The 15,651-nt window shown below is 46.2% G+C and overlaps 2 protein-coding genes across 2 annotated transcripts; both read right to left on the bottom strand.

Annotated features, from left to right (window-relative positions):
- Positions 1-1,374: 1,374 nt before the first annotated feature.
- Positions 1,375-4,785, bottom strand: LOC125517340 (nuclear transcription factor Y subunit C-4-like). Its single transcript, XM_048682538.1, has 2 exons — positions 4,595-4,785; positions 1,375-2,450 (listed from the first exon to the last, which is right to left on the bottom strand). Exon 2 carries the CDS (start codon positions 2,408-2,410, stop codon positions 1,640-1,642), a length of 771 nt encoding a protein of 256 aa, XP_048538495.1. The 5' UTR covers positions 2,411-2,450; positions 4,595-4,785; the 3' UTR covers positions 1,375-1,639.
- A 207-nt stretch (positions 4,786-4,992) lies between these two features.
- Positions 4,993-6,762, bottom strand: LOC125517341 (transcription factor SOX-4-like). Its single transcript, XM_048682539.1, has one exon. The coding sequence runs from the start codon at positions 6,627-6,629 to the stop codon at positions 5,991-5,993; it is 639 nt and encodes a 212-aa protein (XP_048538496.1). The 5' UTR covers positions 6,630-6,762; the 3' UTR covers positions 4,993-5,990.
- Positions 6,763-15,651: the final 8,889 nt, after the last annotated feature.

Genomic DNA, 15,651 nt, shown 5'->3' with positions numbered 1-15,651 from the left:
ATATTTGATTAGATAGAAACTGTGTAAGCATGCTAGTTAGTTTTTAGATCGTCACACCTCCAAAAGTAAGTAAATGTTGGTAGGAACATTCACCCACGCATGAGATCCAAAAGCAATTCACATATCTCACGCCTATCATTGAGAGGGTAGCTAGGGTTTCCATTTATGATGCGCTGATGGAGATAAGAAACCGCCTCGTTGCATCATGTGATGGAGTGCTAGTGTAGGTTTCCGTGGAATCAAAGGGTGGGGAGAAATGGGTGAGGCTTTGGATTTGTTGTGAGATGGTTTAGCAAGGAAGCTTATGCCATAAAAATGCATTAGCATCTCAGTTGCAACAACCACCACTGCCTTACAGCAATGACAGAGCGATTGATGTGCCAACTGCCAACAAGTGATAAGAAAGATGGGATCATCTTCTTTTTTTTTTCGCATACGAGAGAATGTGATGAAACCAAGCAGTAGACATGTTTTCTTAATTTTGGGTGCAAAATATGATATGGCTGGCTCTCATAAATTCAGTCTAACTAGTAGCTCCAACAGTTGAACAGACAAGCTCAAGAACATCGTCAGCTTGTCTCTGTTAGGTGCGCTCCATTATGCGAACTCGCACGTTCCCATTCCATTTGCTTCAGAGCATATCTTGTATTGCTAAGTTGTTGTTGTTAGGGACAGTGATACATGGACTTCAATTAAGGTTTCAGATTACTATTAGGCTGCTGCTTATGTGCTATTGATAGTGTGTGATCCATATCTTACCTTTGGGAAAGGGAAAGCAAAACAGGAGAACCTCGCAGACTCGTTTGCCCTAACCTTGGTAGTTAAGGTGCAACCAACCAACCAAACCAAGTAAAAACCCTGCCATTTCTCTCTTTCTACTTGTTGGGATCTCAAAGGCTGTTACAGGCCTGCTGGCAACCAAATACTCCTATATAACAACAGTAGGCGAAGTTGCTATGAACAAGAATGTGTATTTGTTGTTCAAAAGAAGGGTGACCATATATGCATTTTCGAACCCAATTAAATAGGCAGCGAAGTGGAAATGCATATACTCCAAATTAAGCACACAGATTCAACAGCTACACTGGAAAGCACAATAATTCATGTCCCCCGTTATTCCTCAAACAGGGAGCAGAGACAGACAGTTCTATCTTCCACACACATGCATTGGATCCACCACAAAGAAAGGAACCAACCTGTTTTTCATGCTCCGAAGTGTAGGCGGCCTTCATGCCCTGGTGTGGTGAACTGCCAAATCAGAAGGCAGGATTCTTGCGAGGCAGGCAGCATCATGACTGGTAAATGAGGCAAACAAACAGGAGTGACATCAGCCTGCACCAATCGATTCTTACAAGGCTCTCCACAAGGCGGGCATTTAGAATATTGGATTAGATAGAAACTAGGGCGAAAACGAAGGTACTGTTTACTAGATCAGTCTCAAATCACCTAACAAATCACAATCTTTTTTTCCTACCGCTGGTGCCATACCAGCGTCGAAGCTACCATTAGGAACCCCCCCTAAGACCTAATCATGAGTAACTGTTCCGGGCAACGATGATGGAAATAAATTAACACAAGCCTGAGTTTATAGGCATCAAGTTCAGGATCATGTCATGGCTTCATTGTATCAATCTCTTGGCTAGTTTGAGGGAGACTGCTGCTGCTCTTCAGGGGCCTCCTCGGCCTGTTGCCCTTGAGGCTGCTGCCACGCATATGCCACTGGGTGACCCTGCTGGCCACCATACATCATTCCTACTCCCGGTACCTGTTGTGCTTGCACATAGTAATAAGGAGGATATGCATCAGCCGGTGCCCCTAGAGCAGCAGGTGGCAAGCCCACCCTCGGAAGCCCAAGGCCTTCCTCCTTCATGTCATCCCTGGGAATGATGTCCACCAAGAAGTCGTAGATGTCAGTCCTGGTAATGGCAGCTGCAATGTCATTCTTCTGCAAGGTCCGGCGCTTGTTCTCCTCAGTGTGCATCCATGACCTGAGTGTCAACTCTAAGATAAACACCTCGCATGCCTTTGCAAAGACAACAGGAGCTTCTGCGGAGATCATCCGGACATCCTCGTCAGCCTTCATTATCTTTTTTATCCTTGCCAGTGGTAAGGTGTGGTTCTTGAAGTCAGTTGCCTGCTCAATCTCTTCCATTTGAGTAGCCCAGAACTCACGAAGTTGCTGCTGCTGCTGTTGCTGCAGTTGTTGGTGAAATTGCTGGGCTTGTTGGTAAACCAGTTGGTGCTGAGCACTGAGTTGAGCTGGATTAGCAGGGAATGGCACTGCAGGCTGCGAGCCAGGAGGAATGGCGGCAGGCATGGCTGGAGCTGGATAGGCAGCAGGAGGAGGATATGCTTGTGACCCAGCAGTGGCCACACCCACCACAGGCTCAGGCTGCGAGGATGGTTCCATGTGAGATCTTGTTCGTGCAAAGCCAAATACCTCCTGAGCACTGCGCAAAACAATTAAAGGTATTGAACAGTTAATTTTCATCTAGATTAATTAGAAAGATCAGAACTAAGTTTACAAGATTGGAAATTCATAAATGTATCGTAGATGAATGGGAATTCCATCTTATAATGTGAACGAAGGAATCAAAGCAATCGAACTCAACATTTAATCTTCAAGGTCCATTGCAGCATTCCAAACACAAAAAGATTCTCGTTACACATGAAAAGGTGAAATTAAAGGGATTAAACGGAAAAGTATGATCAGAACACAAGCAGCAGCAGAAATGAAATCAAACTGACTATGTAAATAAAAATCACAAGTTCCCATCAACCTTATCCCTAATATGTGCGATAAGAACCTTCATAATGCAACTATCAATTGACCTCAATAACACTGAAGGTTGATCGCAGTATTCCGAACAGAGAAAGATTATCGCTACACATAAAGCAACTGAAATTAAAAGGATTAAAGGCAACAGTATCATCAGAACACAAACAGCAACAGAAATAAAATCAAACAGACAATGTCAATCAAAATCACAACTTTCCATCAACCTTGACCCTATTATGTGTGATAGGAAGGAAAAGTTTCCTTCGCACTACCACAATCCATATATTTGTAAGTGTACTTTTGCATGAACAATCAATCCCTGCTAATATTGGTTAAGGAGTAACAAACACAGAAGAGTCCAATATTTGACTACTTTAAAAAAGCAAATTAGATGGATCGGCACTAATAATAGAGAAAGTTCAGAGCTTCAGATCATCCATGTCTGAAGATTTTCAGTGCAAGCAGGTTCCATAGATCACACAGAAAAGGCACATAAACCTACACCTTCAGTTAGGACTCGGGAGTCTACAGAAAGGATGGTATGTATAGCTATGTATTCCTCCTAAACTAGTAAGGCAGTATCATGTACTTGCATAAACCAAGAGCTTTGAATCAAGTCAATATCACACCTTGTAAAGTTCAGCTAAAGTTAAAAGTGGAGTGGCGTGTAAAAGAAGGACTTCTTTATTTCCTGATGGCACGGCTTACTTTTACAAACTTTGGTGATGTGAAGGACAAAGTTTATTTAATTAAACCTACTACATCACCAAGTTTGTCACATATATCCAAGACGCCAAATGACTTACGCTGTCTTCTTATCCTCACTTTTCACCATCAGTTGAAAATGATTTATCGTGTTCTCCCAAGTATGCTAAAGGCAGATAACAACTGCCTTAATAGGATTTCTTAGAACATATAGCAATTGGGCAGCTTCAGACGATTCACGCGTTTGACATGGGCAAAGGAGACCTGGGGTCTGTCGTGTCACCATGACATATGGACACGGCAGGCCATATATCGATACCTTCCAAAAATCAGACTGAGAAACGTATGCAACCAAAAACATCGACAATACGTTGGACACGTGGAGGGGTCGACTCCACACCAATACTAATTTATAGAAGGTTGAGCTTTCGTGGAGCCAATCCCAACTAAGCCTACTACACAGCGGAATTTTCTCTATCGCAATCTCACTGGATTGGCGCTGAAGATAAACAGAACGGCGGAAGCGCGCACTGTAAATCTTTGAACTCTCATTTTGCTTAGGCGCTGGCAACTGAATTTGATGCATACATCCAATTCCGCCACACAGCTTAATTACCTGGGGGGAAACTTGGCTATATCATAGTACGATCGAGCGAAGCAGGTACAACAAGCTGCGCATGCCTAGGAAATCTAGGAGAAAACATAACTGAACTAGGTTAATTACGGATCACTCGGGCGCATGCAGTGGAACAGTGCCAAGGCATGGGCCGATGGTTACCACACTCTTCCACTGAAAAATTCGTACGAACACCGCCAATTTCACAACTGAAACCATCTCCGAATCGCACTTGCCCTAGGAATTCAGCAAACGAGAAGCCACCTAACAGATCGCAAGCACGACATGCGCGAAACGGAGAAGAAAGTCCCGGATCAATCTAAGCAGGCGCGCGTGCGGGGATTGGACGGGATCACGCGCCGCGGACTGGCCCGCGAAATTGGGGAGGGGGGGGGGGGGGGGGGGGGGGGGGGGGGGGCGGGGGGGGGGGGGGGGGGGGGGGGGGGGGGGGGGGGGGGGGGGGGGGGGGGAGAGGGGAGGAACGGGGTCGTTACCGAGAACCGCCGGATCTCCGGTACGGGGACCGGAGGACGGATGAGACGGCGGTGGAGGCGGTGGAGGCGGCGGAGGGGTCCCTGTCTCGCTGCTCCGCTGGTGGATTCTCGGAAGCCCTCGGCGGAGGCGGAGAGAGAGACAGAGAGTCGCCCTCGGTCAAGGACGAAGGGAAGAAGAGTCAAGGGAGAGACTACTGCAGGCAGGGGTTTTTATGGGTTGTGGGCCGTCTGGGCCTGTATGGAAAGATCTAGCCAGCCCCTTGATGGCGTAACAGTTAAGCTAGATTTATCCAGCCCATGTATCTGCATGGGCTGGGCGCAATTTTCATTTCTGGAAGAAAAACACTCTTCGTGTCCAAAAAATTGGTCATGATTCATGAACACTAACATCCCTATTGTTGTCACAAAAGGAAAAACACTATCTTGTTCTCATATAATCGGTGTCATGTATACATTGTCAGTAAGAGAACATATCACTATTTCCCAAAAAAGAAAAGAGCATATCACTAAGCTGCAGTTCTCTTTGCCCAGAAAATGTAAGCAGAAACTACCAAGACAAATCATCTGCATTCATGGGTAGGAAGCACCGAAGCAGGAGCATCTGCTCAACACAAACACACACACACACACACACAGCCATATCGCCTGGTCGGAAATCCCAGTGAAAGTAAAAACAGCACCGGGATTCATTGGGTCCAGTGGCCGGAACGCGTCCCATCAGCCTGGGCAAGCATCAGATCCGAGGAATCCTGACGGTGACGGGGCGCACCATAATGCCGTTACGCGTCGGTGTCATGGTCGGTCTCGCCGGCCATGGCAGATTGGCAGGCATCTTCTCCTCCCCCACCCCCCCGAAGCAGCCGGTGCGGTGGTGGTGAGTGACAGCGACAGATCACGGACGGGACTGCGGAGCCGTGAATTCCATTTCCAGGGCCAATTATTGCGCCACCGCCACCCCCGACCACCACCCATTCCGCTCCCACCCAGTGCCACTGCCATGGCGTCACCGCCGGCAAGTACCGCCGCATTCATGGCGCCTCTCGGCCCCGTACGTCCCCCCTGCCCATCGGCATCTGCCTGCCACTGCAATTACAGTACTCTCGACCCTATCCTCGGCAGCTCAGAATCAGAAATCTGAACACGGTCCTTGAGAATCCGGTCGAGCATGGCATGGCATGGCATGGCACAGCTCGATCGACCCAGCAATGGCGTTCTTCTCGCATACATACAGTACTGCAGTATTAATGTACAAGCATCGTCGTTCTCCCGACCGAACTTTCCCCTACGGAAAACCTCTTCTTTAATCCAATTAAAACAAGCTGCTGCCTTTCCATTCCAGGGGTTGAGGAAAAGGAACCCGAGGAGAGACAAAGGGAAGCTACTGGCGCCGGGACGGCTAATGGCTGGCGGCGGTTGGCCGGCTGGCGACGACGAGGCCGTTCGGCGCGGGGGCAACGGCCGCGACGGAGGCTGCCGACGAGGCGGCGCTGCCTGGCGCGAGCACGAAGCGGGAGGAGAAGGTGTAGCTGTAGTAGAGGCTGGCCGCGTCCGCGTCCGGGTCGGGGTCGCCGAAGCCGCTCTGGTCGAAGTTGCGCGCGTAGCTCAGCGGGTCGTACTGGCACCCCCGGAGCGCCCCGGCCGCCGACGAAGACGACGACGCCGCCGCCGGCCTGGCCGCGCACAGCGCCTGCCTCCCCTGCCGCCGCAGCCGCCGGACGAGACGCCCGAGCCCGCACCCGCCGCCGCAGCACCGCCGTGCCGCGGGGCCGACGATGCCGCCTCCGCCGCCGCCGCGCCGGCAGGTCGACGTAGCCCCCGCGCCGCTGCCGCCTTCCACCATGGCCGCTGCCCCCGTCTCTCTCCCTCTCGCTCCTCGCCTCCCCGCGGCGGCGCGTGCGCGGCCGTGTGTCCAGTGCAGTGCGGCGCAGTGTGGCTGTGGCTGTGGGACTTGTGCCGGGCGCGTGTGTGGGTTGTTGGTAGGTAGACGTGTCCGTGACCGTGATTTATAAAGGTCCAGCTGTGGCCGCCAGCCCATTCGCGCAAACCGTTGGCGAACTGAGGCGGTCCGGCCACGGACCAGTGCACTCTCCGTGAGTATTTTGGTGTCAAGCTGGGGAGGATGAGACCCGTGCACCACATCGGGCAGGGAAGGTCTTATCTTTTCTTTTTCTTTTCTTAGCAAAGAAGATATTTTATTTTTCTTTCCTTAGGAAAGAAGATATTTTCTTTTCTTAGAAGTAGAAGGCCCTTTTCTTTTTCTTACATACCTTGTTCAAAGAGCAACTGATGAGGACAAAGCATGCTCTGAATATCTTATCAAAGCTTAGTGTTGTTTCGGATGGAGTACCTGTGGCCGAACTGGGTGTTGCGGCGGCATGGTACCTTTGGTGGCAATGACGACAACTTGTGAAAGGAATCGTGATTCAAAACCCTGAGAAAACAGCACTGTCTTTCACTCCTAGCTACAAATTACATCAGATCGATGTCTCCGAAGCTCCCGACTCAGAAGAAAGAACATATGTGGAAAAAACCGTCTCATGGACTGATCTGGAGGTTGCGGTACTATTGTGCGTGATGAACGGGGTGGCTTTTTAGCAGAAGTTACTTGGTTTCTTCCGTATATCCGAGATGTTTGATTCAACGGAGCTCATGGCAATTAGAAATGGAATATACTTGTTGGCAAATTTGGGGTGCAACAATGTGAAGATTGAATCTAATTGCTCGTTTGCGGTGGAGGCAATTCAGCAAATGGACTCTTATCTAGAACCCTACATTACATTGATCTCTGAATGCAAGCAGTTGATAATGAACTTTGCCGAAAGTATCATTTAAACACTATTTCTGAAAAGCTAATCATGCAGCAGATGAGCTAGCTAAGCATTCTTTTAGTGCTAGATTTTCAGGTTCTTGAGATGATGTAAACCTAACTTTTACTTGTAAACGACATGACCATCATATAAGAAATAAAGTCTATTTGCTGTAAAAAAAGGCATTTTCTCTTCCTGCAACTAGAAGGCAAAGACGATATATTAGAAATGTCCAATCTTCGGCTAGAAAAATGTCCAACCTTACGAGACCATTTTCTAAAAGGCAGCAAATAAAATGCCATGTTGTATATCAATGATGTCTTCCTCATGTATTCATCGGTGGCAGTGGCACGTGATGAGCAAATCTCCATGCCGCGTCTAGATCTCCGAAACATCCTTGGAGACAGATAACAATCTTGAGGCACGGGACGGAAAGTTGTCAGACGGAACCAGGAGAAATCAACGACAAGGAAGTAAGGTTGAAATCATCATCCTATAGAAAAGGACGATGAAGGGCCCTAGACAACCACCACGATCCGATCAGACGGAACTAAAATGCCTTACATCCTCTAGATCTTCGAAACATCCTCAGAGCCAGATAACAGTATTGGCGCATGAGGCGGGAAGTTGTCGGTCAGAGCAAGAAGAAATCAAACGACAATGAAGATAAGGATAAGATCACCGTCCTAGAGGAGAGGATGATGAAGAGGCCTGGACAATCATCCTCATCCGACCAAAGAGAACAAAATGTCTTACCTCCTCTAAATCTCCGGAACAACCTCAGAACCACTCCCAATGAAAAAACCTCCATAATTCATAGCAACAGTAAAGAAATCCCTTTCTTCATCACCTACATGGACATTGCAAATTCAGACGGGCAGATAATGTGTAAAATTCAGTTATTTTCAAAGATCGTTTTGCATTGCAAAATTGTAAAAATCAATTAGCATGGTCAGGTTCACTTAACAAGATAAGTTAGCATGTGCAAAGACAGTTCATCAAAGTTAAGTTTAGTTAGAACAATATTTTTCACACATTTAGTTAGCACATTGACATTTCCCAATCAAAAGGGGTCCCTCACCATGGCGGTTCCCGGTCCTGGTGGGCCGAGTTGAGGACCCCTAGGTCGGTTCTGTCCTGGGTCATATTGCGCGGCCCTTAGCAAATTCTACGAAGACTCCGCGAGACTTGGAGCACAATCCGCAGATGCCAAAGTCGTGGAGGACTCTACCTCCATCGACTTAGCCGACTAGGATTTATAACCCTAGGCCCCTGGTATACTATATAAGCCGGGGGTTGGGATCTTCTATAGGACAAATATAATCGCTTTGTACTGTACCTGTACTTTCCATACACCCCAACATAATATACAAGAGCAAGAGTAGGGTATTATCTCCTCTGTGAGAGCCTAAACTTGGGTAAAACCTTGCCATATTACCATCATATTGGGCCAAGTCGCGTGACTAAGATGCCCTGCCATGGGATCTATCAGATCTAGCTTTGACACACGTAAATCCAGTTAATTGAAGATGGGCAATTGAGTTTATATGATTCACATCTAAGCTATATCATATAACCTTAGAACCACTTATTTACCTATCCTAGCATCCAAAATCCTCTACTTTAATCATAGCCCAAGCATGACCCCCCCCCCCAAAAAAAACCCTTCTTTCCACAACCCAAGCAAACCACATGAACGGAGCATGGAGCATCGCATTGACGACATCTAAGCCACACGAGCAATCATGAACAACGATGAACATCAAGGGCGGGGGGGGGGGGGGCCATGCCTCGACTCGACGATGAAATCTATGGCATATGCGCCGCCACTGAGGCCTCCTTGTGTCGAAGCAACAAATCCCTAGGTGATCATCATCGCAATAGCTTCCTCCTCTTTACTTTCTTCCCTTTCTTTCCTTTCTCTTCCTTTCTTTCCTCATCGGGTAGTTTTGAAGCATTGTCGATGGAACCGAGGTGGGGGCAAGGTTTTTTTGGCAAAATGGTGTACGCACGTGGCGGCGTCTTTGCAATACAGCCCCTAAAACAATCCATCTGCATTAAAGAAGGCCCACCAACCGAAGTACGAAAACGTCTCCGGTGAATGTATGTGCACAATATCACCCATGCCGTCCATCCTACGCTGACGTGGCTACATACAGGGAGGCAGCCGCCGCCGTGTGGGCGACATACATATGAAAACGTCTCTGGTAACCGTATGCGCACACACGGAACAACTTCGTCAACCGAAAATTGCAGTTCGTGAATTCAATGACTTTTTATGCACACTTCTCCCGTAGAATGTGGGAGATGAATTTTTACTCTTTGGTCGACAGGAACATGAATAAGAATGAACATCACGACATCTAAACGACGGGCGACAGGAACATGAATAAGAATGAACATCATGACATCTAAACGGCGGGCGACAGGAACATGGATAAGAATGAATATCATGGGCGTCAGGGAACGAAAACTCACCATAAAAGGAGGTGTCTCGCCCTTTTGTCGCAACCGTGGTGCCATGCTTCAACTCGACGGCGAAATCTCCGGCATAGGCCCCGTCATCGAGGTCTCTTTGTGTCGAAGCGAAAACCCTAGGTGATCGCCGTCACAATCGCCTCCTCCTCTTTACTTTCTTTTCTTTCTCTTCCTTTCTTTCCTCATCGGGTGGTTTTGAAGCATCGTCGATGGAACCGAGGTAGGGGCAAGGCTTTTTTATTTGCAAAATGGCATGCACACGTGGCGGCGTTCTTGCAAATGCGGCCCCTGAAACAATCCACCTGCATTAAAGAAGGCCCACCAACTGGACTCTCTTTGCGGAAAACCCTTTGGAGACGCAAAGTATCACCGTCGCGGTCCATCCTACACTGACGTGGCTACAGACGGCTAGGCAGACAACGCCAGTGGGAGAAACGTGTCCCGTGACCGTGACCGTATATGCAGAGTGTCACTCATGTGGTCCATCCTATGGTGACGTGGCTACACACGGCGAGGCAGATGTCGCCGTGTGGGCGACACACGTATGAAAACGTCTCCGGTGACCGGAACAACTTCGTCAACCCGAAAATTGCAGTTCGTGAATTCGGTGACTTTTGTTTTTTGCACGCTTCTCCCATGGAATGCGGGAGATGAATTTTACTCTTGTTTTCTCAAAAAAAAATATACTCCTAATAAAAATCCTGCTGGCAATGCATGGATTGATGGATCTCGATCGGGCGTGGGAGGGAACAAAACGGTGGGCAGTACGGTTGGCAGTGGAGCCACGCGGGGCGGCAAGGACGTCGTCATGGGCCTCCCTTGTCGTGGAGCAAAGCGTGACAGCCAGCCACGTCGTCCCTACCACCACCGCTACCCCCGCCCCGATCCGGTCGGGTCCGGTCGCTAGCTACTCTCTCTTTGGCGATTGGCATGGCCACACTTCACAGTTGTACGCCCATATCCACTGCACCCTGGCCGACGCCAGTACGCCGCAGCGCGCGCCGCTGCTACTGAAATTTCCAGCAGCAAGAGCGAGCGCACACCAGCCATTTCCCTTCCCTTCCCCATCAACAACACGGCGCGCGCTGCGCGAGTCACTTTTTTAAAGCGTGTGAGAGGCTGTCGGCATGGCATCGTCAGCTCGCTCGCGGTCAAGGAGCACACTCCCGAGGGCATTTCTCCCTTCTCGCGGTGCTGCTAGCCAGGCAGTAAAATATTACAGATTCTAAAAAAAAGGATAGTACAGATTCTAAAAAAAAGGTAAAATATTACTAGTAGTACTCGACAAGTCGCCGGATGCAGGGAGGACGCAGGCATGTGGCATCCCACTAATAAGATATATATACTTTTGTCAGATTAAAATAGATCCAGCCGAGAGTGGTCGCTCGACATTCTCTTGGTCTGCCATCGAGCACTGAACTGAACTGGATCGGGTTGAGGTACTAGCTAGCTAGGAAAGCATTGCTTGGAGCGAACGGCTACATGATTAGGCTTTCCTTCTTTCAAAAAGGTCCAGCGCTTTAAGGACGGGGCTTGCCTGCGCCCCGGCGTGCGCCCATCTGTGCGCCGCTGACACGCGTCACCCATCCATGCCTCCCCCTCCAGTGGCCTTTTTTAGCCGCAGAAAAAAAAACCCCGAAATACCCATCGACTAGTACACCGCTGCCCCGTCGTATTCCTCACCTCTTTCACTTGGACCCGTAATACTTGCAGATCATCAAAACTGAATACAAAAATGGAGGAAAATAATCCCACCCAATCAGATCTCTTAATCCCGTCAAATCAAATCTCTTAATCCCGCCAATAATCAAGGATACAGAGGACTGCATCCTTGTCTCCAAATCTCACGCTGCTGCATTGGAATCAATCAGAAAATACAAAGATTAACAGAGACTGCTGAAACAACTAGCAGACTCTTATCATTCATCAATCAGTGGCGTCAAGCAGATGCAACGTCTCGAGTCTGGAGCGACCTAGAGATTGAAGAAGGATCTTCTTGTCCTCCCTGATGGCTTCTCCAGGGAGTGGTCATGGGAACCATGATGATAATGGATCAGAAACACCAAAAGTGAGATTCTCACTTGTATTCTTCATATCCTCCTTTCATCTTTCTAGTCTCCATCTTGCAATGCAAATAAACATGGTTGTTATACATCTGTGTATTAACTAAAAATGTATATTAATTGATACAGGATGTGCAAGAAACCGCAGCTACCAATGCGAAAGATCGTATTAATGAAAGAGTACCAAAGATTGGAATGAATTTTTTATCTGATAAGGAGGCTTATTCCTTTTATAACAAGTATGCTGAAGTTATGGGTTTTAGCGTCCGGAGAGGCAGTAAGCATAAAGTAAAGAACTCTAATACAATACAACAGAGGACATTTTTCTGTTCTCGTCAAGGTATTGACCACTTGTAATTTGTTTGGAGTATAATAATTTTTAGATGCACTAAGACAATATTTTCAACTACTAGGAACTCGAGCTGAAGATAAGAGAGAAGATACATTCAGTTATAGTAGGCCTGAATCACGATGTGGATGTAATGCACATATGAAAATAAGTCTTAGGAATGGATTTTATCAGGTGTATGAATTTGAGGAGACACATAACCACATTCTTGCTACTGGAACCATGGCCCAATACTTGAGATCTCACAGAAAAGTTACCGATGCACAGATAGCGGCTGCAGAGGTCGCAAAGTCTGTAGGCATTTCAAATAAAGCAACTATTGATCTTATGGCCAAAGAAGCATGTGGACAGGAGAACCTTGGTTTTATCCCGCAAGACATGAAAAATCGGTTGTACTCGAAAAGAACATTACAAGCAGCGAAAGGTGATACAGGGGGAGTGTTAGAATACATGGAGAAGAAGGTAGCAGAAGATGTCAAGTTTTTTTATTCAATTCAAGTAGATGAGGACGATTTGATAACTAATATTTTTTGGGCTGACTCCAAAATGGTCTCAGACTATGCAACTTTCGGTGATGTCATAAGCTTTGACACCACATATAGGAAACTAAATGATGGGCGTCCATTTGGTTTGATTGTTGGGGTGAATAATCACAAGAAAACTATTGTGTTTGGTGCTGCACTTCTCTATGATGAAACTGCTGAAAGTTTTGGTTGGCTTTTTAGAACTTTTCTAAAAGTTATGTCAGGGAAACATCCACAGACAATTCTAACTGATGAAGATGCAGCAATGGCCAAGGCAATCAGTGAAGTCCTACCTCACTCTCACCATAGACTTTGTGTGTGGCACATGAATCAAAATGCTTGCAAGCACCTTGGTGGAGTTGTTCCAGAATATAAGAAGTTCAATAGTGATTTCCAGCATTGTATCTATGACATAGAGGAAGAAGAAGAATTTATAAGTGCATGGAATGATATGCTTGATAAGCATGGACTACGTGAGAATACATGGCTTCAAAGGTTGTTCGAGAAAAGGGAACAGTGGGCACTAGTGTATGGTAGAAATACATTCTCTGCCCACATGAGCACTACCCAAAGAAGTGAAAGCATGAACAATGAACTGAAGCGTTACATCAGTATTAAGTATGACATGCTTACTTTTTTCGAGCATTTCGAACGGCTTGTTGCAGATAAAAGATTTGAAGAAGTGAAGTGTGACTTCAAGGCATCACAAACTACTCCCAAGATGAAGGCAGAATCAAGCTATATATTAAGGCAAGCTGTAACTACATATACTCCAGCAATATTCAAGATATTTCAGGAGGAAGTGCTTCTGACCCTGAACTATGACACATTCCTTTGTGATGACAGTGATACAGAGCAGAAGGTTTATATGGTAAAATTTCATGACACAAAACGTGAGCATGTTGTTAGATTTGCTCCAAATGAACAAAAGGTGAATTGTAGTTGTAAGAAGTTTGAATTCGCTGGAATTTTGTGCCGTCATTGCTTAAAGGTACTTGATATCAATAATATCAAGCATATCCCTGAACAATATATATTGAAAAGGTGGACAATAGATGCCAAAGTTCTAGAGATAACAAGCAATCGCAATCTGCATGAGGATCGAAAAGCAAAAATGTCAAACTACTACAAGGAGTTGTGCAGAATGTTTGTGAAAATAGCTGCTCGTGCCTCTGAATCCGACGAAACATATGATATGGTTGCTAAATGCGCAGAGCAGCTAGCACAAGCTGTGGAGAAACACTTGAAAATAAGAACTGATCCTGACCCTCCTGATCCAGATTTGGGCAACTCGTCTGTTTCACAAGGTATATATTGTACTACTAATTGCATACAGTTTTGTATAAGACTTGCATTTCACTTTATAGTTGCAGGTCCACTTATCGACTCTAGTAGAGTTTCAAAACACAACGAGGGGCTTGCCAAGCCGAGAGGTATTAAGGAGAAGGAGAAGACTGCACGAGGATCAGCAAGACCCATTGGTGGATTGGAGAAAGCAATAACAAAGAAGAAAAAGAAGAAAAATGATCCTTTACAAGTTCAACATGAAAGCACATCAATGGTCTGAAACTGTCCCACTTGTTTCACATAGAAAATTTAATTTTACTCACATTTATCTATCACTTTTTATAGGGTCGTTTGGAGCTTCTGACAAATCAAATGGGTGCACCGCAATTGCAGTACAACCCATTCCTAAATGCTTCAATGCAGCAATCACTTGGTAACACAATGTTGATGTCACCACAACCCACTTGTGGCTTGGTGAAAGAAAAAACAAAAAAGAAGACAAACAATTCTCTACAGGCACAACTTACAAGCACATCAACGGTATAAAACTGTCACACTTGTTTCACATAGAAATAAATTTTGCTAACATTCATCAATCACTTTTTATAGGGTCATTTCGAAACTATGGCACATCAAATGGGTGTGCCGCAACTACAGTACAACCCATTCCTAAATGCTTCAGTGCAGCCATCACTTGGTAATACAGTCTCAATGTCACTGCAACCAACTGGTGGCTTTGAGATAGCAAAAACAACGCAGAAAAAGAAGGCCAGTGATTCTTTACGAGTACAACCTGAAAGCATATCGAGAGTATAAAATGATCTTGCTTGTTTCACATAGAAAATTTACTTTTACTGACATGTATCTATCATTTTTATAGGGTCATTTGGAGTTTATGACAAATCAAATGGTTGCACCGTACTTGCAGTACAACCCATTGTTAAATCCTTCAATTCAATCGTCACTTGGAAATACAATCTCGATGCCACAGAACCCAAGAATGCTGGCAGGATACCAACAATACAATACACTAATGGTATAAGCATTCTACATTGTCAACTTTTTTTATCATTTTGAAACTTCTGCATCATTGAACTTTGCTACATTTCTGCACATAGGGCCATCCAGAAAATCACATATGCACTGAATTCCAACTGCACAACTCAGCTCTGCAGCAACAGAGCATTGGAACCTCTACCTCTACTATGATGACAGAGCAGAATCAAGTCTTCTTCCATGAACCGGAGCCAAGTTAATAAATTTGCTATGAACGATTTGTAGCTATGGCGTGACTGCCGTCCTTCTGCCATCTTGGTCCACCTTTCCTACCCCGTCATCACCCTACGTGCTTACGGCAGATCGAACGAAAAATGACTGCTCACACCAGACAAGATTTCTCACATTCGCTCCATAAGATACTCAATTTGTTGTGTACAAACTTTTGTCTCGTGTACTGAAGTCGATTTAATCAATGTCATGGTTGACACTAATTTTCTTGTTATTGGCCATGGATTGAAACAGAAATCGATCAATTATCCCTATGCATTGA

This window comes from Triticum urartu, chromosome 6 (assembly GCF_003073215.2).
Source record: "Triticum urartu cultivar G1812 chromosome 6, Tu2.1, whole genome shotgun sequence".
NCBI classification, from domain to species: domain Eukaryota; kingdom Viridiplantae; phylum Streptophyta; class Magnoliopsida; order Poales; family Poaceae; genus Triticum; species Triticum urartu.
The sequence above is the reverse complement of the archived record's forward strand: the minus strand, read 5'-3'. Positions and strand labels throughout refer to the sequence as shown.